Source organism: Lepisma saccharinum, chromosome 12 (genome assembly GCF_977018435.1).
Source record: "Lepisma saccharinum chromosome 12, izLepSacc3.1, whole genome shotgun sequence".
NCBI classification, from domain to species: Eukaryota; Metazoa; Arthropoda; class Insecta; order Zygentoma; family Lepismatidae; genus Lepisma; species Lepisma saccharinum.
Window position 1 is genome coordinate 49242123 of NC_139240.1, and position 23220 is coordinate 49265342.

General features: G+C 40.8%; 1 protein-coding gene across 3 annotated transcripts in view; it reads left to right on the forward strand.

The window, feature by feature from the left end:
• The window catches only part of LOC145996048 (EGFR adapter protein-like), a 1377132-nt gene that overhangs the window by 568462 nt on the left and 785450 nt on the right, over positions 1-23220 (forward strand). For all 3 annotated transcript variants that reach the window (XM_083132260.1, XM_083132261.1, XM_083132263.1), the window contains one exon: positions 2112-2192. In XM_083132260.1, coding sequence (XP_082988386.1) covers positions 2112-2192 — 81 coding nt within the window. The remainder of the gene's footprint in view (positions 1-2111; positions 2193-23220) is intronic.

The following is a 23220-nucleotide window of genomic DNA, read 5'->3' on the forward strand; positions in this document are numbered from 1 at the left end:
TAGCAGCGCGTTTTACAAGACTCGACATCTCGGAAGTTAGCAGCGCGTTTTTCAAGACTCGACATCTCGGAAGTTAGCAGCGCGTTTTTCAAGACTCGACATCTCGGAAGTTAGCAGCGCGTTTTACAAGACTCGACATCTCGGAAGTTAGCAGCGCGTTTTACAAGACTCGACATCTCGGAAGTTAGCAGCGCGTTTTACAAGACTCGACATCTCGGAAGTTAGCAGCGCGTTTTTCAAGACTCGACATCTCGGAAGTTAGCAGCGCGTTTTTCAAGACTCGACATCTCGGAAGTTAGCAGCGCGTTTTTCAAGACTCGACATCTCGGAAGTTAGCAGCGCGTTTTACAAGACTCGACATCTCGGAAGTTAGCAGCGCGTTTTACAAGACTCGACATCTCGGAAGTTAGCAGCGCGTTTTACAAGACTCGACATCTCGGAAGTTAGCAGCGCGTTTTACAAGACTCGACATCTCGGAAGTTAGCAGCGAGTTTTACAAGACTCGACATCTCGGAAGTTAGCAGCGCGTTATACAAGACTCGACATCTCGGAAGTTTATACAAGACTCGACATCTCGGAAGTTAGCAGCGCGTTTTACAAGACTCGACATCTCGGAAGTTAGCAGCGCGTTTTACAAGACTCGACATCTCGGAAGTTAGCAGCGAGTTTTACAAGACTCGACATCTCGGAAGTTAGCAGCGCGTTATACAAGACTCGACATCTCGGAAGTTTATACAAGACTCGACATCTCGGAAGTTAGCAGCGCGTTTTACAAGACTCGACATCTCGGAAGTTAGCAGCGCGTTTTTCAAGACTCGACATCTCGGAAGTTAGCAGCGCGTTTTTCAAGACTCGACATCTCGGAAGTTAGCAGCGCGTTTTTCAAGACTCGACATCTCGGAAGTTAGCAGCGCGTTTTACAAGACTCGACATCTCGGAAGTTAGCAGCGCGTTTTACAAGACTCGACATCTCGGAAGTTAGCAGCGCGTTTTACAAGACTCGACATCTCGGAAGTTAGCAGCGCGTTTTACAAGACTCGACATCTCGGAAGTTAGCAGCGCGTTTTACAAGACTCGACATCTCGGAAGTTAGTAGCGTGTTATACAAGACTCGACATCTCGGAAGTTAGCAGCGCGTTATACAAGACTCGACATCTCGGAAGTTAGCAGCGCGTTATACAAGACTCGACATCTCGGATGTTAGCAGCGCGTTATACAAGACACGACATCTAGGAAGTTAGCAGCGCGTAGAAGTGACCTGAAAACAAACGTTCCAAGCGGCCTTTCCATAAAGTAAACAAGGATCTTCAGCCATTCCTGGAAGTGATTGACCAACCTCGCACCAAGCTCCTTTCAGGCGTCAAAAAAGGGATAAGATCACCGAACATAATACACCGGCGGTGGACTCCTCGGGGAGAAAACAGGTTACTTATCACAGAGAAGATGACGTTGTTTTTATCCCGCGGAGATTCCATCGTTTCCCCGCAACGAGATCATCCCTCTCCTGGAGCAAGAAGGAAGGGGATTTTCTGAAAGTCCGGGTCCTTGGGGGTAAAAGCGGGCGGGAAAAGAAACCCATTTGTCTCCCCGACGTCAGCCGTGAGCGGGTCGTGATTTCTTGCTCGAGACTAATGACGGCTACTTAACACGGAGCAGTAAACATCTATCCATCCTTCTGCCCTGACAAGGAGAGCCGGTAGTGTTCCTGACTGTAGTTGTCTCGTCTGCAGATTGTGCTGTACAAGGTTGGCGATGCAGTAGTTTCTGTGGGGGAGTCAGTTAAAATATTGTCGTGGGAGGATGTTTGATTTTGCATTAGCAGATGAGAATAGTGGCAAGAAGAGTCGGTGAATTTCAGGCCAAACACATTCTTCTTGCCTTTAGAGATTCCAAGAACTTAATTAGTTATGGAATTACCTGTACTTATCTTCCTTCCATTAGGCTAAACAGCTTCGTATTTATCATTTCCTGTGCGGTTTTCTTCTGTTTATATTGTAATTTCGCGTAGGGATGGTACAGTTTTTGTCATGTTTGCAAATTCATGTTTTTCATGTTTTATAATAATCAAACTGGATCTGAGTCTAATTTATTTCTCTCTATTTCTCTTCCAGTACATGGGTTCGTTTCCCGTGACCGGCTCGGACCAGGCTAGTCGTAGTGAGTTCGTGAGATCCCAGCTGCAGAAACTAAAGGTGAGTAGTCAGATTTTGTCATTTCATCTTTTGCGTTGTTTTTTCTATGACATTTAACAGCTTGCGGTTGTCTATACTGCAATACGGACCGTTGCGACAGAGAGTCATCGAAATCTTGTTCGCCTGATTACTTGAAGTCTCATTCTATTATTTGCATTATCGTGAATTGTGAAGACATAAATAACTTATCAATTTTAAGAATGTAGGAATAATCTTTAAACGAAGTTGAAATATGTAGGAATAATCTTTAAACTAAGTTGAAATATGTAGGAATAATCTTTAAACGAAGTTGAAATATGTAGGAATAATCTTTAAACGAAGTTGAAATATGTAGGAGTAATCTTTAAACGAAGTTGAAATATGAAATAATAATACTTGTATTTAATCGTAGGAATAATCTTTAAACGGAGTTGAAATATGTAGGTATAATCTTTAAACGAAGTTGAAATATGTAGGAATAATATTTGAACGAAGTTGAAACATGTAGGAATAATACTCGTATTTAATCGAAGTTGAAATATGTAGGAATAATATTTAAACGGAGTTCAAATATGTAGGAATAATATTTAAACGGAGTTGATATATGTAGGAATAATATTTAAACGGAGTTGAAGTATGTAGGAATAATCTTTAAACGAAGTTGAAGTATGTAAGAATAATCTTTAAACGAAATTGAAGTATGTAAGAATAATCTTTAAACGAAGTTGAAGTATGTAAAAATAATCTTTAAACGAAGTTGAAATATGTAGGAATAATCTTTAAACGGAGTTGAAATATGTAGGTATAATCTTTAAACGAAGTTGAAATATGTAGGAATAATATTTGAACGAAGTTGAAACATGTAGGAATAATACTCGTATTTAATCGAAGTTGAAATATGTAGTAATAATCTTTAAACGGAGTTGAAATATGTAGGAATAATCTTTAAACGGAGTTGAAATACGTAGGAACAATCTTTAAACGGAGTTGAAATATGTAGGAATAATCTTTAAACGGAGTTGAAGTATGTAGGAATAATCTTTAAACGAAGTTTATGTAGGAATAATCTTTGAACGAAGTTGAAATATGTAGGAATAATCTTTAAAGGGAGTGAAGTTGAAATATGTAGGAATAATACTCGTATTTAATCGTAGGAATAATCTTTAAACGGAGTTGAAATATGTAGGAATAATCTTTAAACGGAGTTGAAATATGTAGGAATAATCTTTAATTGAAGTTGAAGTATGTAGGAATAATCTTTGAGTCGTAAGTGTTTTGAGGACCTATGTTATTAGATAAAACTGATTTTGAATTGTTTGGTCAAAGCTAATTTGGAATTTTTTTGACCACGTGTTCAAAATTTCGGTGTTAGCCCAACGCTGTGACGACATTTAAGAAACTACTTGAAAACAAGCAGTAGCTGACTTCGATCTCGAGAGGTAGAATACATTGGGGATGAGAGTAGGTGCACTGACCACACGTCATCCAATGAAAATCAGCTTAGCAATGCTTTGCCATCCCCCCTCCCTTCCCGCCCCACGCCATGGACTGTTATGTTTTTTAAACATGCCTCTTTAGTGTATTATCAAAAGTAATGGTGTACATTTTTGTATCTATTATTTGGAGACTTGATTCGAGAGAAAAACGAAGATAAGAGTTTCTAGACGGAGACGAGAATTTGACTAGAGCTTTGATATTCAGAAGAGACAAGAGGCCAAAAATAAGATGAATCTCGTTTGATCAAAAGAAGGAACGTAGCTTCTGGGCCAAAGGTGTAGATCCCTGTAACAAGCTGTATTCTCTGTGGTCGGGAGTTCTTCATACATCATGCAACAATATCGTGAGATTCTTTATAGATCGTGAACGATATATCTTGGGAGTCTGTATGAATCTTGAATCAATATTGACTGACTCTGTATGATCATGAACGATATATCGAGGGATTCTTTACGAATCTTGAACCAATATTGAGTGTATCTTTATAAGTATTGCGAGATTATTTATGGATTTTGAACCGATATGGAGCTATTCTTTATCGATTTTGAACGAAATATCTTCGGAGTCTGTATGGATCTTGAACCAATATTGATATCAACATTGAGGGATTCTTTATAGATCGTGAACGATATATCGAGGGATTCTTTACGAATCTTGAACCAATATTGAGTGTATCTTTATTAGTATTGCGAGATTATTTATGGATTTTGAACCGATATGGAGCTATTCTTTATCGATTTTGAACGAAATATCTTCGGAGTCTGTATGGATCTTGAACCAATATTGACTATGTATCAACATTGAGGAATTCTTTATAGATCTTGAACCAGTATTGAGGGATATTTTGTGGATCTTGAACAAAATATTGAGGGATTCTGTATGGATCCTGAACTAATATTGCGAGATTCTTATTTATCTTAACCAGGAAACGACATCGAACGTACCTTTCTTTATTCGCGTGGTTCCTATCTTTGATGCTGGTGGTCCTGCAGCGGAGTGCGAGCGTCGGATGCTGACTCTCCTTCCTACCACTTGCACCAATCCCGAAAACGGATGATTCAGAGACGAGACGAGATGCGGAACAGTTTCGTCTCGACATAAAAATGCGTTTCTCTCCCGGTCGCCTAGAGGTAAAGATCACATCTAAGAAAAAGTCAATCCTAGGGCATTGCATGTAATAATTTTAGAGCGAAAACAAGCACGTGCGTATGTGGTGTTTAAATCATTCATTCGCTACGTTTACTCCCAGCGTTCACGGAAGATTTACCTTGTCTGTTTACGTTTGCGAAATAATTAATTTACCCCGCTCGTTCTCCGGTTGAGCTGCGTGTTGACGTATAATATTTATTTGCTTGTACTGGAACAATTATAAACGCAAATTGCCTGCTGGTCGTGTTTAAACTGCGAATGCGTTATCGTGGGTGTGTTGACTGCCGTGTGAAGTGTTACGTTTCTGCCTTCTGCGGTAAAACATATATAGTAACCTATTTGAAGATTAACCGCCGACCTCCGTGGCAGAGTGCTTAGCACAGCGAGGTACGGCGCCAGGCCTCCCGTGGTCGAATCCAGGTCTGGACATGAATGTTCTTTGTGAGTGTCCCTTCATCAGTTTTGTCATATCATTATCCTTTCTCATCGTCGCGATTAGCCAGAGGTGGCAGAAAAACAACGCTAAATAACAAAAGTCAAATCAGAATAACTAACAGTTTCTTTAAATATAAATGTAAGCAGTACCGCTTAGAAAACCAAAATAGGGTAAATACTAAGAGTTGTACAACCACAATAATCAAAAGCTATATCATAGAGTGCTGCAGGGAGAGGATTTCGTTCGAGCGCCAAATAGTTCACACGGACAACGCTGGATAGCGTACGGAATCGAGAGCTTCTTCGCTTGAGAGAATTACGCTCGAGCAGGCAAATCGAGCGGTATGCGCTCGAAGACCAGTAGTGCGTATAACCGTAATTTGTCTGTAGTTCGAATCCCGGCCTGGGCATGGATGTTCTTTTTGAGTGTCCGTTCTTCAATTTCTTCATATTTTCACCCAACACGAAATGGCAGAAAAGCGAAAGTGAAATAAACAAAATCAATAAATCTCTATGTTGTTGAATTTTCCCCCCTACGTTAGTTATTTTTAGGGTTTTGTCACAATTTTTAATTATTCGCTGTGTGAATAAATATCGTTAAAAAGAAAAAAAAATCAAGTGTATTCGTTTGTGACAGCTACAATTTACAGTGACTATGCGCTGAATGCTGTGTACAGGACATTTCTATAGAGTGTTAATACCACCGGAAACGGATGAAAAGCATATGAGAATCACGACGACGTTACTGGCAACACTGCAGCCAAGCCGCTGTGCTGGAAGAAGAAGTAGAAAGAAGGGAGGTTATTTGTCCGTGACGGGAAGATAGAAGCCCGACCTTGAGCCGCCCCTATTCACGTAACAAACTCTAGAGACGACAAACTCGAAATAAGGACAGCGTAGCGTTCACGTCGTACAGACATCCCTACTCACGAACTACTTACAGGAAGATTTCTCCAAAACGGAAACTGGCGACAGAGCGGAACAGGACCGAAGGACAAGAATCTCAATCTCCTGCGTTATCTGAGAGATAAATCACGTTCGTCGAAAGCAGAAAAAAACAGCAGCGGGCTCTGGTGGCAAAGGTGGGAAACTAATCAGTCTCCTTGTGTCTTATTTGTCTCCTCTCGGCTCCCTCTCATTTCCCGGAGCTCTTTCTCTCGTCGCCTTCCGTGGAAACAGATTAATGGCAACCCTCCCTCCCCTCCCCCTTCGAGGAAGGAACAATGCGACGGGAAAGGAGTTCAATTAGAGAGTGCCACAAGAACAAGTCTTCGCTGCTCCCAGCTACTTTACCTTCCTCGTTCGCTCTCTTCAACCACCTTGGTTTCCTTCAGGTTCCTCAAGTTGTCGATCATTTCCTTCGAAGTCCCTTAACCCGTTGTTAACAATGGATTTTTGACAGTTCAGGTGCAAGGATCTCAAATTTATATCCGGATGTGCCAGGTTTTTAGTCGCCTGTACCAACTGCGCCGAGCGAGTACGAGAATATTGCCTTAGTAAGACCACTTCAAGTAGCTGTTTGCTCGCCCATACCCATTGCGTCGAACAGACAAGCAGCCGAGATTGCCCGAGTAAGACAACTTGAAACAACTGTTTCCTCGCCCATACCAATTGCGTCGAACACACAGGTCAATATTGCCCGAATAAGACAACTTGAAACAACTGTTTGCTTGTCCATACCATTGCATCGAACAGACAAGCCGAGATTGCCCGAGTAAGACCAATTGAAACAACTGTTTGCTCGCCCATACCAATTGAAGGGCCAGGGGGAAAAACGATGAATGTTCATTCGAGACAATTTGCCAGGAAATGAAAAACAAAGTATTTCTTTCCATAAGTACGTTAATATATGCCAAAATAATAATGCGATTTTCAGGCACTTCTCATCGTTTCCCAACCAAGGCCGTTCTCATTCTTATAGTACAGCTTCTGAACTATCAGATGGCGTTGCGATCTCAAAATGGGCGAGAAATCGACATTCATCGTTTTTCCCCCTGGCCCTTCAATTGCGTCGAACACACAGGTCAATATTGCCCGAGTAAGACAACTTGAAACAACTGTGTGCTCGCCCATACCTATTGCGTCGAACAGACAAGCCGAGATTGCTCGAATAAGACCACTTGAAAGAGCTATTTGCTCGCTCATACCCATTGCATCGAATAGACAAGCCGAGATTGCCCGAGTAAGATCAATTGAAACAGTTGTTTGCTCGCCCATTGCGTCGAACAGACAATACGAGTCGAGTAGACAAGACAAGATTACCTGAGTAAGAACAGGTTTCATTCGCCCATACCCACTCTACAATTGAAACTGGATTTAACCCTGCACCGATCAAGCAAATCGAGTTTAACCGAAAATGGTCACTTCAAATAGCTTTTCACTCTCGTAAGTGTGCGTCTAATAATGTCGAAGTACTCCGTATACGTGTCTGCATATTGCCATATCTAATAAACTTACTTTTAGATACCTTAAATGCGATCGTGAAGCTCAGTCCCATTGCGTTCATGCTGAGGTTTTCAGATGCAATCATAATAAGATATCAGAAAAAAGCTAATATACTTGGAAATAGACTATTTAGTTTTATTTTTAATAAGGGAAATTACTTGTAATTTCATTGAGTATTTAGGGCAGATACTTCTTATGTCTTGAGATGCCATCTAGTTATTTTTTATGAAAATGAGATCCTAACAATGAGCTCTGACTTGGGGGCCAAGGAAATAGGTGAGGGAATCATAATATTAGCAGATATCCATGCCAGAGAATGGCTCAGGATGGAAGGAGGTTGTAGGAGGTAGGTATGTAGCTGTGGAGGTAATTTGCAGCCTTGAAGTCTCGTGTTTCAAGCGTTAGGTTTCTCTTCCTTGTTAATCCAATACGAGCTGCTGCGTCAGCAGGTTTCTTGTTTCACGGCGTTGTTACGAAACGAAAGGTGTGCCCTGAAGGCTGTTCATGTCCGATCTGGTGTAAGCGAGTTGGAGCTGCACTTAGGGCCCCCTTCACAATATGCAAAAGAATATTAATTTTCAACTGTAAAAGGTTCAAGGTTTCTTTGGCAAATCTCTAACGGTACAAATGCATTTAGCTGTTTAGAATAATTCTTGCTTCAGCCTAAACCTGGCTATTTCTAAATTCAACATACACACAACCTCATTGTTGAAAACATTTTAGTATTGAATTGCTGTTTTAAATACCATTTAATGCACAGATAAGCTAATCGGGACTGGATCTACAATTAAAATGAGATCCTACCGTTGTGTACACACACAAATTCACTCCCCTCCAGACACAAGATTATTAGAAAGTTTTTTTTATTATTTGGAACATTCCTTTCCAGGTGTTCCAGAAGGTGGCCTTCCCTTGTCAACTGTTGTTTCACCTCACAGGCGATTTAGATAAATATTTCCTTTCATCTGGAAAGTGGTTCGACTCCTTATCTCATGCTCTTTTTCCTTATCCTTTCTTTCTTCATTCCTCTTCCTTCTTCTCTCCTCCTTCACTCTTGTCCTTTCCACTATTTCTAACACCTTCTTCCATTCTTTGTTTATCTTCAGTCCCCCATTCCAGTTTATTGTCTTCTTCTCCCTTCCTATCTGCTTAGCCTCATCCCAACCTATGGGCGCTTCCAGAAACGCTCAACATAGTAGCAAATGTTGACCTGCTACGTCACAGAGTTGTATGGCCTTTCCTGGATGCAGAGTTGAAAGGTAGCGACGTTCCAGCTGCTAACAATTGAAAATCACATGCGTTTGCCGTGTGGCGTCTGCAGCGAATATGACAGGGCGTGTTGTGTTGTTGAATACGGTGCCATTATTCATGGATTATGATTGGATGATGATGTAGGTGTGGATGCCATTTTCCAAATAAAAGTGTGTGGTAAAGCACATGCGTAGATCTAGAGATACAACTGGGGGGACATGTTATGTTCCTAAATTGAGAGCTTTGGTTACAACAATTCTCCGTGGTTACAATTTTCTCTCTCCAAAATAATAACCATGGAAGAGTGACATCGAGTGTAGAAAGGTTGTGGAGAATGGTATTTAAGGATCTATGCTTAAATTAAAAAAATATTTTCGTATAGGAGTGCAAGTGAACAGAACACCCAATTTTCATTTTGTGGCTGTTTGTGACCTTATCGGTTGGAAACCTTTGTTATAACATACGCTACACTAAATGTGAACGATAGATTAATTTCGAAAACGTGCTTTGGAATGAGATCATTATTCCTAAATAGTTTCATGGAATTGTTAATAGGACAATAACTTGATTTAATTTGTATTTAGTGTCGCCTTTCTGCCACTTTTGGCTAATCACAACGATGAGAATAACGTAAGCGATGATGATGAAATTGATGAAGATACACTCACAAAGAACACCCATGCCTAAGCCGGGATATAAACTAGGAGTCCTGGTGTCGTAGCACGCTATGCTAACCCCTACGCCATGGAGGGTGGCTTAAGAACAGAAATGTCAATCAGTGAGCATAATTTGCAATATTGTATAACGGTGTTGTGTTCATCTAGTTTTCACGTAATAATGTTTTGACATAGTTAAAATTATGCTTTCGTAGCTGAGAAAAATCTGTAAATAAAAGGAATACAAAAAATATTTTTAGATATGCACGAATTGGTGCCAGAGTATTTTTAGTTGTATTTGTGATTAACTTGGCATGATCTTTACTTGATTATAGCCCACAAATTCTCAATAGAATTAACATCAATTTCCAGGCCAGTCCAAGCACTTTAAGACTGAGGAAAACAGACTGGAGCACGAGAGAGAAGTTGAATTGTTCAGTGATTCGTTTTTGGTATCATGATCCAGAAATCAAAGAAATATGTTCTAAACTAGTAAATTCAATGCCGAAAAGGGTTGCAATGCTTATTGAAGCTAAGGGAGGGCATATCAAATACTAAAAACCTGTAACATGTAAATGAAAATCATTTTTAAAAAAGAGAATTGTATTTTTTTGTTGTGCTCCAACGTCGAGCGTTCCTGGATGCGCCCTATGTCATGTCTTGTTTCTCTCGTGTGCTTAAATATCGCATTTCTGTCTCTTAAATCGTACATCATCCCTATGTTCTTTCAACCTGTTATTCAGCCTCTTTTTCGTTTCTCCTATGTACACACTCTGACATCAGGTGGGCTGAATGTTTTCCCCAGTTAAGAGAATTCTCATAAAGCAACCCCAACTAGGATAATTGGCGTAGGCACGTAATCTGCTGCCTTTAACAGCACTCCTCGTCCATGTTTTCACGCTACACTTTCAAAATTTGAATTATATGAAGTCTTTCTAGAAATCTGCATAGACTGTCACACACTAAACATACTGTATAACACACTAAACATAAATTCGTGTCATTGCAGCAAAATTTTCTAATTAAGGACATTTTCTATTTCCCAAATAATGTTAACATTTTTTGAATCGCCCTGTATTCCAACCTTAACCAAAATTTAGTTTACTCTTAGTGTTACTTAAGAACTTAGTTATGTCTGCTGTTCATTTTCCAGTAATCAACTACAAGTAGATACAACAGTGAACAGTACGTGCACTTCATGTATATTCCAGTGGGCTATGGTATATTTCCTTAAGTAGGCAAAGTAATTGAAAATGTCTACACGATTGTCAGATTTTGTAATTTTATACAGTTCTCTTGGATTTGTTTATTTTTCAAAGTTTCCGTATTAAGTAGTTTCAGTTGCAATTGATTTGTTAATCTGATAACGTAATTCTGTATGTTACATGTAAGTAGAAGTAAATGCGTTTATGTTTCGAAACGTCGAGTACTATCTGACGGTGAAATATTGAAATAGTGATACGAGAGGTTCAAAACATGGAAAGTGATTTTTCAGCTGAAGTTTACAAATTTACTAACTGTAACATATTCGTGAGATGTTTAAGATCATACCTATAAGTCGCAAAATACGGTGCTTATCAAGGATCTGACAAGTGGAGCAGATTACATCGTGCTGGAGTGGTTATTACAGCGCGCTGGGACGATAGGGATGTTCCGTGTTCTTTGTGAGTGTCCCTTCATCAATTTCATCGTCTCATCGCTCGCCCTCATCTTCGCGATTAGCCAAAAGTGACTGAAGAGCGAAATATAATAAACGAACTCAATCAATGAATCAAAGAACATGTCAATGAGACGTATAAATTTTGGACTACTTTTATTTGAGACACCCTGTATATAGAAGCGCTTACAAGCGTAAGTTGCTGTGTAATTCTGCTTTCCATCCAATTCAGTTTCTCTGAGTTGTACCCGCTGGTCCCCACTCGCTCATAACTTTGGCTGTGTTCGCAAGGTCCAAAACGTATGGCTTGAGTACAGTCGGAATTGATGGCGCCTACTTCAGTTCGAGAGCGCTAGTTAAACGAGCACAGCATGCAGTGCGAGACATTGCACACTTGTTTGCTACACTCGTTTGCTTGTTTTGAAATCATGGAACCCCACCGTTAACCAGATGTTGGTTGTACTTCTTCTATTGTGTGGAAATGTAGATATTAGTACTTTTTAAAATGCAATGCTATTTCTAAATAAGTGTGCGGGAAAACAATGTGTTTTTAGTTTAATTTATTGACCGCATGAGGCGCTGCACGCTGAAACAAAGTGTTAGATAACATCAAAATTTAATTATTGATAACATCTCGTTTGAATCAGTTTCCAAATGGAAGTACTTAGGATACTAACAAATGAAAATGATTTTAAAGTGGAAATAAATAGCAGACAATTCAGGAAATGCGTGTTACTTTTCTCTTCATAAACCTTTATATTCTCGTATAATATATAAGAAACTAAAATTTTAATATACAAAACAGTAATTTTGTCTGTGAAACTTGCTCCCTTACATTAAGAGAGGAACATAAATTTAAGAGTATTTGAAAATAAAATCCTTAGGAAAATATTTGGACCTAAAAAGTGCGAGGAGACAGGTGAGTGGAGAAGGTTACATAATGTAGAACTCCATAATTTGTATTCATGTCCAGATATTAATAGCATGATTAAATCAAGAAGACTTAGGTGGGCAGGTCATGTGGCACGAATGGGAGAGGAAAGAAGAGTTTACAGGATTCTTGTTGGGAAACCTGATGGTAAGAGACCTGTAGGAAGGCCAAGACGAAGATGGAGGGATAACGTTGAGATGGACCTGAAGGAAATCGGTAAGGATGGGAATGATTGGATTGATCTTGCGCAGGATAGGGACAGATGGCAGGCTTGTATTGCTGCAGCCATACCTCTTCGGGTTTAGAAAGGCTAGAGAGTTACTTAGTTAGCTATTAGGCACTGCAATCGAAGTGCAATTCGAAAGATTTTCGCTTCTAGTCCAAGGCTTCAAGATAGGCCCATTCTCGAAATATGTGCCCTTCAAGTACGGGCTTGCGCTCTTCAGACACAGCTTTAAACTACACCCCTCCGTTCTCCCCACTTTCACAGGTTCCAATCTCCTTCCCCTGCATTGAAAGTGAATAGATTGTGCGTATACACACTCACCGCAGGGAAACTGGCACCACTTGTTGATCGCTTCTTATGCGATTTTTCCTGTAAAGGGGAGCCATGCAAAATTATATATCAGAAACGACAGATGCAGGAGGTAGCAGAAACCCCAACGCAGTCCGTTTAATCTTCCCAGCAAGTGTTTCGAAGCCATTTGCCAATGCGGCGACGGGGCATGGCATGTCATTTCGCCTGTCAGACGCACTGTGGCAGGGACCGAATGGCCCACCAGCTGCGTGGCAATACGCTTTCGCCTCCATGCTATTTCAATCCTGATTGCTCTCATGAATTGCCGTTGCTAGGTGCTCGATTAATCCTAAGCGCTACGATGACCTCATCCCCTCATTCTTGATGTTGGCAACCGGGAGGCATTCGTTTCGCAAGTAGCTCAAAGAGTCTCGCACTGCGAGACCTAGTTTTCGCAACCTGACACACAAGAACTTACACCTTTTTGGAATATGCCTCGTTCTCTGGGAAGCCACCAATATTATAGGTTAGAAGCTTGACCTTGGTACAGTTCTCGACAAGAAATGATTGTCTACCTGCTGTTACACGAGTCCTTGTAAAGGGCAAGCAAATATCCATGAGTTATTCAAACTAGAGTGCTGGAGTCAGTGATGTGCCGTAGACTATACGTTTACGTCTACATGCGTTGTCTACACGTAATATACGCGTAGATTACATTGGGTTGTAGTTTACATAGACTACGTAGACATTCGAAAGTGCATTAAAATTAATTTTCAAGGGTTTCATGAAAGGAAAGTGACATTTTCAACTACATTGGTTCTATTATCTCATCAACTATGGAAGAAGATAAATTGTATGCAAAAAACAACAACAGATGGCAGTCGTGAGCCAAGAGTGGTCTTTTCCCCATAAAACACTACAGTATTTCCTGTTAGGTTTTTCTCAGGTGAGAAATTGTTCTAATATGGAAGAAAGAGTATGAAATGTTCTCCTCACACATCAGCAACTGTTACGCAGTATAATTTTCTTTTTATTCCACGCCGTCCTTTGCTAAGTTATCAGCTTTCGCCATGTTGTTTACATAGATTACGTCATCTACGTGTATAAAATAGTCTACGTGTAGAATGTAGACTATCGTTGTTTACGCGTAGACGCACATCACTGGCTGCAGTGCTCCAGTGCCAAATAGTTCGCACGGTCGACGCTAGATAGCGTACGGAATCGAGAGCTTCTTCGCTTGAGCGAATAACGCTCCAAGCCCAGTAGTACACTTATAACCATAATTTGTCTGTTGAAGTAGACTCTCAAATAGGGACCATGAAGTGAAAGGCGAAGTGAAATTGAAACGTAAGTGAACATAGTCATCATCTTCATGCTAAAATGTAGTTTAGTCTATCTTACCAATACACAGTGATATGCGAAAATGATATACATGATTGTGGGCTGAAACTGCCAGGCCAGATATTTAGATTTATATGTGTCTACGGTTATTGTAACATTGAAATTATATTCCATTGTGTACACTCGAGGGTGAGAGATACGAACGAGCTGAAGTGGTTCCATTCAGTACTATAATTCAAACTCTTAGTACCGCTTTAGACTAAATCATAGTATTGCCACCTTTCACGAAAATCTTTACTCTGTTGAATAAAAATCTATATAAAATCGGGATCGTAATGTGAATTGACAGTGTTAATGGATTTTATAAGCGGGTGCAAAGATCTTCGAAACAAGACTAATATTGTATTTTTGGGTCTACTCAATACGTAGTAAAAGTTACGTAGAAATTTCCAGCGGAAAATGCAGGCTCGACCAGGACTCGAACCCGGATCTCGGGCATACCGTGCCTTTGCTCTAACCACTGAGCCACCCAGCCGTCCTGGCCTCGCCTAATTTTTCGCTATTGCTGTTTTGCCTGCGTGGAATCGTCTCTGCCAGTGCTACCGCAACGGGATCTGTTGCCTTTGAAACACAGTAGACTTCGACGTTCCCTGGTTGCTCCCATCGTAGAGATGTTAATCATTGTAGATTACGCACACACAGGAGATGTACTACGTACAAAATTCTTCAGATAAAAATGCAGGCTTGACCAGGACTCGAACCCGAGTCTCTGGCATACCGTGCCGTTGCTCTCTATGGCACGGTATGCCAGAGACCTGGGTTCGAGTCCTGGTCGAGCCTGCATCTTTTGCTGAAAATTTCTACGTAATACATCTCCTGCGTGTGCCTAATCTACAATAATTAGTAAAAGTTGTTTCACAAAATTGATAGGAACGGTTTTTGACCAATTTTAGAATTCTGAAAATTAAGAATTGTATTTGAAACCTTTCTGCCTGCATCATATTAACACTTCATCATGTTTGGACCACCCGTTTTCTAATTATAGAATTTCGATGAAAGCGATCGTTTGCAAAACTTAAAAACAACGATAAAAACGGAAAGAAAATGGTTACATAGCTTAACGCGAATTAAATAAGCCAAATTTTTATGTAACTCTTTCTTTATGTATGGCTACTAGTTTATTTTGAATTGGAGTCCTAACTCGAATGAATATCCATAATTTCTCATCCGATTATAGACTTAATAGATGTTTACGATTATGGATTTTCTAGCTGTGGTTACGTCAAGGAGCACAGTGTTTTGACTTCCAATCCACACAAAATATACGTAAGAATCTTTCATGCGCTATAAATGTTGCATAAAGTCAATAAGTAATTCATAAGGCATACACTCTCTAAGTGTATGCAGTAAAAATCAAGAAATTTCTTTATAGATCCGTGCCCAAACGTAAAGCATCGTGGATACATTACTCTCAAGATCTGTAGTTACTTTACAGCGACTTCTATTGGACGGAATGTAGAGTCCAATTCGAAAGAAGGTGGTAAAGAAAGCAGGGCCCGTCCAAAACCTCTCACAGAAAATTGGTTGATCGAAGCCGAAAGTACATACTTCTTTGTTCTCTCAGTTCAAGGAAATAATTTATGGAAGAAAAACAGTTAAACAGCCCTGCGTTATAAGACAGTGGATTGATGCTATGGAAACAGATTGCGAGACGAGACATAATGGATATTTATGGCTGCAAAACTTCCTGGCGTATCTGGAAAGTGCGCTATAAATCAACTGCTCACTCTCGACGTAAGAATGGAGCAGATCGCATTTTACAATGGATAAAGTTATATCTGGAAGATGTTCTTGCACACTACAAGAAAGCCTCTTGGGTGTGTCAAACAAGAAAAACATGTTGTTAGTATAGTGGGATCCATGAGTATTACCGTGCAAATAGTCCATCACCATGTTCTTGCACTTTACTTGACCTAATAAGAGTTTCAAGAATTAAGAGAATGCTCAAAATTAGCTGTTGACAACTTCTGCACCAGCATACATAAAACTCGATCGCTTGAAAACACAAAATTAATGAAAATAGTCATGGACAATGTGCACGTTAATACTCGTGGATCCCACTGTACAAAGTAATAAGTGCACCAGTATGCAACTTTGAATGGTAACCAAACCACAAAGCCGACCTCCGTGGCGGAGTGGCTAGCGCTTCGCGCTACAACGCGAGGGTTCCAGGTTCGAATCCCTGACCTGGGCATGGATGTGATCGTTCCTTCATCAATGTCATCATATCAATCCTCATCTTCGTGATTAGCCAAAGGTGACAGAATAGTGAAATAAAATAAGCCAAATCAATTAACCAAAGAACAAGGATATTTACACAGCATGTGCCATTATTTGCAATCTAAAGCTATGCAATTTTTAAGTACTTTATCTCTGTACATCTTACAACGACACATTGCCACCACGATGTTTCGAACTACCCTCTAAAAATACCTGGTCAATCGAGAAGTTAGACATTTAGAATGCTAGGATTAGAATATAATTCTCTCATGTTATGACGTCAGTTCGACGCAGTGCAATGGAAGTGCAAACAGCTGTTACAAGTGGTCTTACTAGGCAGTCTCGGCTTGTCTGTTCGACGTAATGGGTATGGGCGAGCAAACAGCTGTTTCAAGTGGTCTTACTCGGGCAATCGCGGCTTGTCTGTTCGACGTAATGGGTATGGGCAAGCAAACTGCTGTTTGAAGTGGTCTTACTAAGGCAATATTATCTTACTTGCTCGACGCAGTTCGTATAGGCAACCTAAAACCTGGCACATTCGGATATAAATTTGAGATCCTTGCAGCTGAACTGTCAAAAGTGTGTAGCTGTGAACTAACCTTTACATTTTGCGATGTATACCCGCATACCCCAGAGACAAATATCTCGCATAAGCAAAATTTTCTGTGAAATGAGAATTCCTGTTTCGCCGAATATTTTGAAGGGAGGTAATTTTCTCTTCTACTGGAAAGATTCAATCGCTGAAGTGAAAGAAAATTTCAACTAAGCTAGAAACTCACTGTACATTTTCAGTTGCTGATGAAAGTGAACGCTAATTAGGATTCGACTATTGGAAACTCAGAAACTCGTTGGAAGTGTAAATAATGCTTTATTTAGAGAATAAAGGGTTTATTTACACAGGAAACAGTTGAAACTACAGAATCATGACATCATTCATGCAATGGGTTACACCGTTCATGTGAACAATGTGAACATCCTGAAGGTCACCGTGCATTGACATAGTTCATTGTATATTGATTTGGTTTATTTAGCGTCGCATTTCTGTCACTTTTGGCTAATCGCGAAGATGAGGAAAAGGATTAGTGATGATATGGTGAAATTGATGGAGGAACATTCACAAAGAAAACCCATGCACAGGCTGGGATTCAAAGCCGAGACCCCTGGCTTCGTAGCGCGCTATGATTGATTGATTGATTGATTTAGTTTATTTTACTTCGCGTTTTGTGCCTCTTGGCTAAGTTGCGAAGATGGGGATGAGTGATGAAATGATGAAATTGATGAATGGACATTCACAAACAACCAAGCCCGACCGGGATTCGAACCCGGGACCCTTGGCGTCGCAGGAAGCGCGCTATGCTAACCACTCCACCACGGAGAGCGGCGCGTATTGCCCCCGTTTTCCCGTTTGTACGTAAACATCTTGAATGTCACTGCGCATTGCCCCCGTTTTCCCCGTTTGGACGTAAACATCATGAAGGGCGCTGCGCAATGGCATCCTTTTCCCCATTTGGATGTGAACATTCTGAAGGTCACTGCGCATCGCCCCCGTTTTCCCCATTTGGACGTAAACATCTTGAAGGTCACTGCATATTGCCCCCGTTTTCCCCGTTTGGACGTAAACATTATGAAGGTCACTGCGCAGTGGCATCCTTTTCCCCATTTGAACGTGAACATTCTGAAGGCTTCTGCCCATTGCCCCCGTTTTCCCCGTTTGGACGTAAACATCTTGAAGGTCACTGCGCATTGTCCCCGTTTTCCCCGTTGGGACGTAAACATCATGAAGGTCGCGGCGCAATGGCATCCTTTTCCCCACTTGGATGTGAACTTTCTGTAGGTCACTGCGCAACGCCCCCGTTTTCCCCATTTGGACGTAAACATCTTGAAGGTCACTGCGCAGTGGCATCCTTTTCCCCATTTGGATGTGAACATTCTGAAGGCTTCTGCGCATTGCCCCCGTTTTCCCCGTTTGGACGTAAACATCTTGAAGGTCACTGCGCATTGCCCCCGTTTTCCACGTTTGGACGTAAACATCATGAAGGTCGCTGCGCAATGGCATCCTTTTCCCCATTTGGATGTGAACATTCTGAAGGTCACTGCGCATCGCCCCCGTTTTCCCCATTTGGACGTAAACATCTTGAAGGTCACTGCATATTGCCCCCGTTTTCCCCGTTTGGACGTAAACATTATGAAGGTCACTGCGCAGTGGCATCCTTTTCCCCATTTGAACGTGAACATTCTGAAGGCTTCTGCCCATTGCCCCCGTTTTCCCCGTTTGGACGTAAACATCTTGAAGGTCACTGCGCATTGCCCCCGTTTTCCCCGTTTGGACGTAAACATCATGAAGGTCGCGGCGCAATGGCATCCTTTTCCCCATTTGGATGTGAACATTCTGTAGGTCACTGCGCAACGCCCCCGTTTTCCCCGTTTGGACGTAAACATTATGAAGGTCACTGCGCAGTGGCATCCTTTTCCCCATTTGGACGTGAACATTCTGAAGGCTTCTGCGCATTGCCCCCGTTTTCCCCATTTGGACGTAAACATCTTGAAGGTCACTGCATATTGCCCCCGTTTTCCCCGTTTGGACGTAAACATTATGGAGGTCACTTCTCAGTGGCATCCTTTTCCCCATTTGGATGCGAACATTCTGAAGCTCACTGTGCATCGCCCCCGTTTTCCCCGTTTGGACGTAAACATCCTGAAGGTCACTGCCAGGGTTTCGGAGCGGAGCGGATCAACGCTCCGACTGTTGCCAACGCTCCGGAGCGAGGAGCGAGATTCTAAGAAATGGTTCGCTCCGCTCCGGAGCGAGGAGCGAAATTTTAGAAAATGGTTCACTCCGCTCCGGAGCGGAGCGCTACCATGACACGCTCCGCTCCGGATCGGAGCAGAGGAAGTTGGAAAATTTCTCGCTCCGCTCCGGAGCGAGGAGCGAAATTTTAGGAAACGGTTCACTCCGCTCCGGAGCGGAGCGATACCTTGTGACGCTCCGCTCCGGAGCGAGGAGCGATATTCTAAGAACTTGCCCACTCCGCTCCGGAGCGACTCCGGAGCGCTCCGAGGTTGGATAATACGAGTGTAACCTAACGATCAAAGGTTCCGAGTACATTAGTAATTTTGTTTGTGAAATTTGTACGGCATTTGAAAATCGCCCGTTATTGTTGTTATAAAACTGATTATTACTAAAGCTAACGCCACGGAAACAGTCCAGAAAAGATTACGTCACTCACCTACAGTGTTGCCAATAAGCAAGGAATAATTCTTACACAATACACCAGGGAAGGAACAATCAACCGCATACGTACTGTCCGTGACTGTAAAACGCGCAATGTGTCAACTGTGAAGCGTAGAAGAAGTGTGGCAAACCTGGAGGGCCAGGGGTGTGGAGGAGGCAAGGGGAAGCTTCGATCTTCACTGGACTGTTTTCGTGAAGAGAGCGATATTATTATTATTATTATTACATTTTCATTATCACTTTTACTACTCTACTACTACTTCTGGGGGCAATATATTTCAATAGCAGGTGTGCCACCTGTGGTTTTATAAGTTGAGAGAATGGAACCACTCTCATTTCCTGCCACCAGGGATCGCGACTGAAACTCATTTCGGTTCAACTTCTGGTTCGGGCTAAGCACTTCGGCATATCGGCCGGACGTTACAGTCCACGCCGCGGGAGAAGTGAGTTATTCCTGAATATTGGTTCGAGTAACACTGGCGAAATTACTGCAGAGAATCCATTTGACCTTCTAAAAGGCCAGAGGAAAGGCGAAGCAACTTGTATGTACGGAGGAAGATAAAGGCAGACAGGTGTTCATGCAAAACACTCGCTGGTGCATGATTGTCATATCTAACTTTCTTTTACGCTGGTTATGTATGATACTTTGAATGTAGCGAAAGGGAAAAGTTTAAAGTAATTGGAAATTCAGGTTGCTAATTTTAACTTTTCGATTTTTGAATGTATGAAGTTGAAAATCGGAATCATGCTTATTAATGTTACCGTCGGCCAATAAGGAAACGTTTTAATTTGAAATACTGAGTTTTCATATCTAACTTTTTAAAAATTCTGACACTAGAAAGTTGAAAACCGGCTTAACCAAAAATGTAAGTTGCCACATTTGGTTTACTTTTATGAAGGTATAAAGTCGAAAATCGGAATGCTGTTTGTATACAGCAGAACAGGGGAATTTAAATAGTATGAAATACAGGGTTGTCATATCGATTATTTTTCCCAAATTTAAAGGCAGGAAGTTGAAATAGGTATTTAATGGTTACATACGTATACTACTGCAAAAATTACAAAATGTCTGGTTGCCATATCTAACATTTCAAGTTTGTAAGCAGTAACCTGGAAATAGGCATGGTGGTTATAAGAAAATTGCAAAAATTTTGGAAAGACGACGAATGGAATGTTGCTATATTTAACTTTCTGAGTCTAGAAAGCCAGAAAACGTATACGTATAAAATTAATATTTTTTTGTATTAAGTACGTTGTACACAGCAAACCGAAAGGAAGTTTTTAGTAATGAACAATGTGTAGTCAGCAGATAAGTCGAAACAAGATGTATAAACCTTAATAACCGTGATAAACACAAAATGTAATATTATCTACTTGGATAGGGTCATGTCCTGAATTTTATGGTTTCATTTTGAAAAACAGGGCTGCGAGCAATACGTGCCTTCCTCACTGATGGCATTTGATTTTATTTTTGTAACTTAGCTTTGAATTTTAGCTAATCGCGACGATGATAATGAGAGAATTGATAAATGTGTACTGAAAAAGAAAGTAGCGCCCTGTACCCCGATAACATAGTGGTAACAACGTCTCCTTGTAATGAAGGGGCACTGGGATCGATACCCGGTGGAGGGACATAGTGGCTCGAATCCCACTTTAGGTAGGATTTAAACTGTAGGTCTATTCTCGATAGCGTATTGTTGAGTCTTAAATCCACCAAAAGTCCATAACAAAAGGCATTGTTTCAACGTATGTTGAATGTATAATTGCAATGTATATTGTGATAAATTAATCCTTAAGCAAATATACATTTGTAATTCTGTTTAACAATAAGAGATGTCACTTTCCTTTAAATCTATTCACAAAATCATAAAAATACAACTCGGAAATTCATTTCCAAATGAACAACCTCTTATGCATATCTTTTACGTATGTGTGTGTGTGTGTGTTTTTTTTTCTGAAATCTGGCAAAGTTCTAATAATGTATTCACTTCATAAATGTCTATTACATAACAGAAAGCATCATTGGGTATTCAATATCAGACGAATAATGAATTCCATGGGAATATTTCAGCGAGTTCGTGGATTTGAGTTCAGCTCTCAACGACAAATGGTGTTGGTTTGACCCGCGTTAATGTCATTGGTGTTTCCTTTGTGTTTGTTTCTCTATCACAGTATAATTCTTTTCCATAGTTTCGGGGTCCTATTTTTTTACCGACTTATCTAGGATTTGTTTAAAATTACGGATCATGAGAAATGTACGATTAAAGGCAAGGTAAAGTCCGGAAAAAACAAATTGAAACTTATACTTAGTTGAAAGGACAATTGGTTATTGTTGATTACAATTATAGAAATAACTTTATCGAAATACTTGGTTTTCTTTTACATACATATTTCTAATTCGTTTTGTGCACCATTCCATTCCTACTTGAATATGTAGACTATAAATAAAAACTCTGCATGGTTTCCTTCAATTCATTATTACAGTATAGATCTTCCATGATTTTCTTGGCTTATGATGCATAGAATTAACAATTACGGATTTTTTTCGTTCTTTTTTGTTCTTTTATATTGATTTAACAAATCTAGTCACCTTATTATTCTATTAAACGATACTGGTTGGAATGATTTCTCCATTCGCATGGACGTCCGGAAATGGAGGGGGCCACGCCACCCGGAGATTAAAGGTAATCAAGAAGTACATATTTCACGCATATAATTTCATTTCAGTCACAGTAATATATGTTAATTATTGCAAGGGCGTTGCAGGAACATGATAACTTCAAACAGTAGAATATTTTTAATGGGACTAATACTATTTTGGGGAAATTCTGCCTCATTCTGCCCCCCTCCCTTGGACAAATATCTTGCTTGTCCCTTCCTGGAAAAAATCCTGAAGACGTCCATGTATCAGCGGCGTTAAACATTTCATTAAATGTCCATACATCACCGTTGACAAGCGCACATAATATGCATGTAATGATACAAGAGAACACAGCTTTTAAAGGCTTCTTTTTATGACAGTGAAGAGAAGAACAACACGCGCAAGTAATACTTTTAAAAGAGAACAATCTAGCCAGAATTGGTGTAGCATAATTCTAATACAACTGGCAACACTTGATCTGTCTGGCAAAGGCGATGTCTCTACCATGTACGGATAAGTCGAACGCAACGTACAGCGCAGCGAACGAAGTTCTCAACCCCGAAAGCACACGCAAACAAGCTATGTACCAGTTTCACCCTCCTCCCCTCTTGAAACGGGCACAAGACCGATGAGCTAGCCGATTGCACTGAGTCACCTGCAAGGAACACGGAATACGGCACAAAACGATGCTGTCTGTTGTATGGGGGAGGTGGGTCGGAAAAATCCGTAAAGCAGAAAAAATTGATTGCTCGAAATTATTCGTAACCCATTCAACACATAACATTCAAACTCTTATATCTAAGAGTCACAATCCAAAATTTGAAATACCCCACGGATCCCTGACGTCAGAGCGACCACAAACAAAAAAGCTTCGGTCAAAAGTCCCCGCGCACCTCCTCCTTCACCCGTTCGACTAGGGCCATAAGGAAGCATGATCCACTCTGTCCCTCTCCTCCAAGAGGGGGCGATCATACAGACAAATAATTAGAGTACGTGGAAACAGGACTGCAGGCTCTT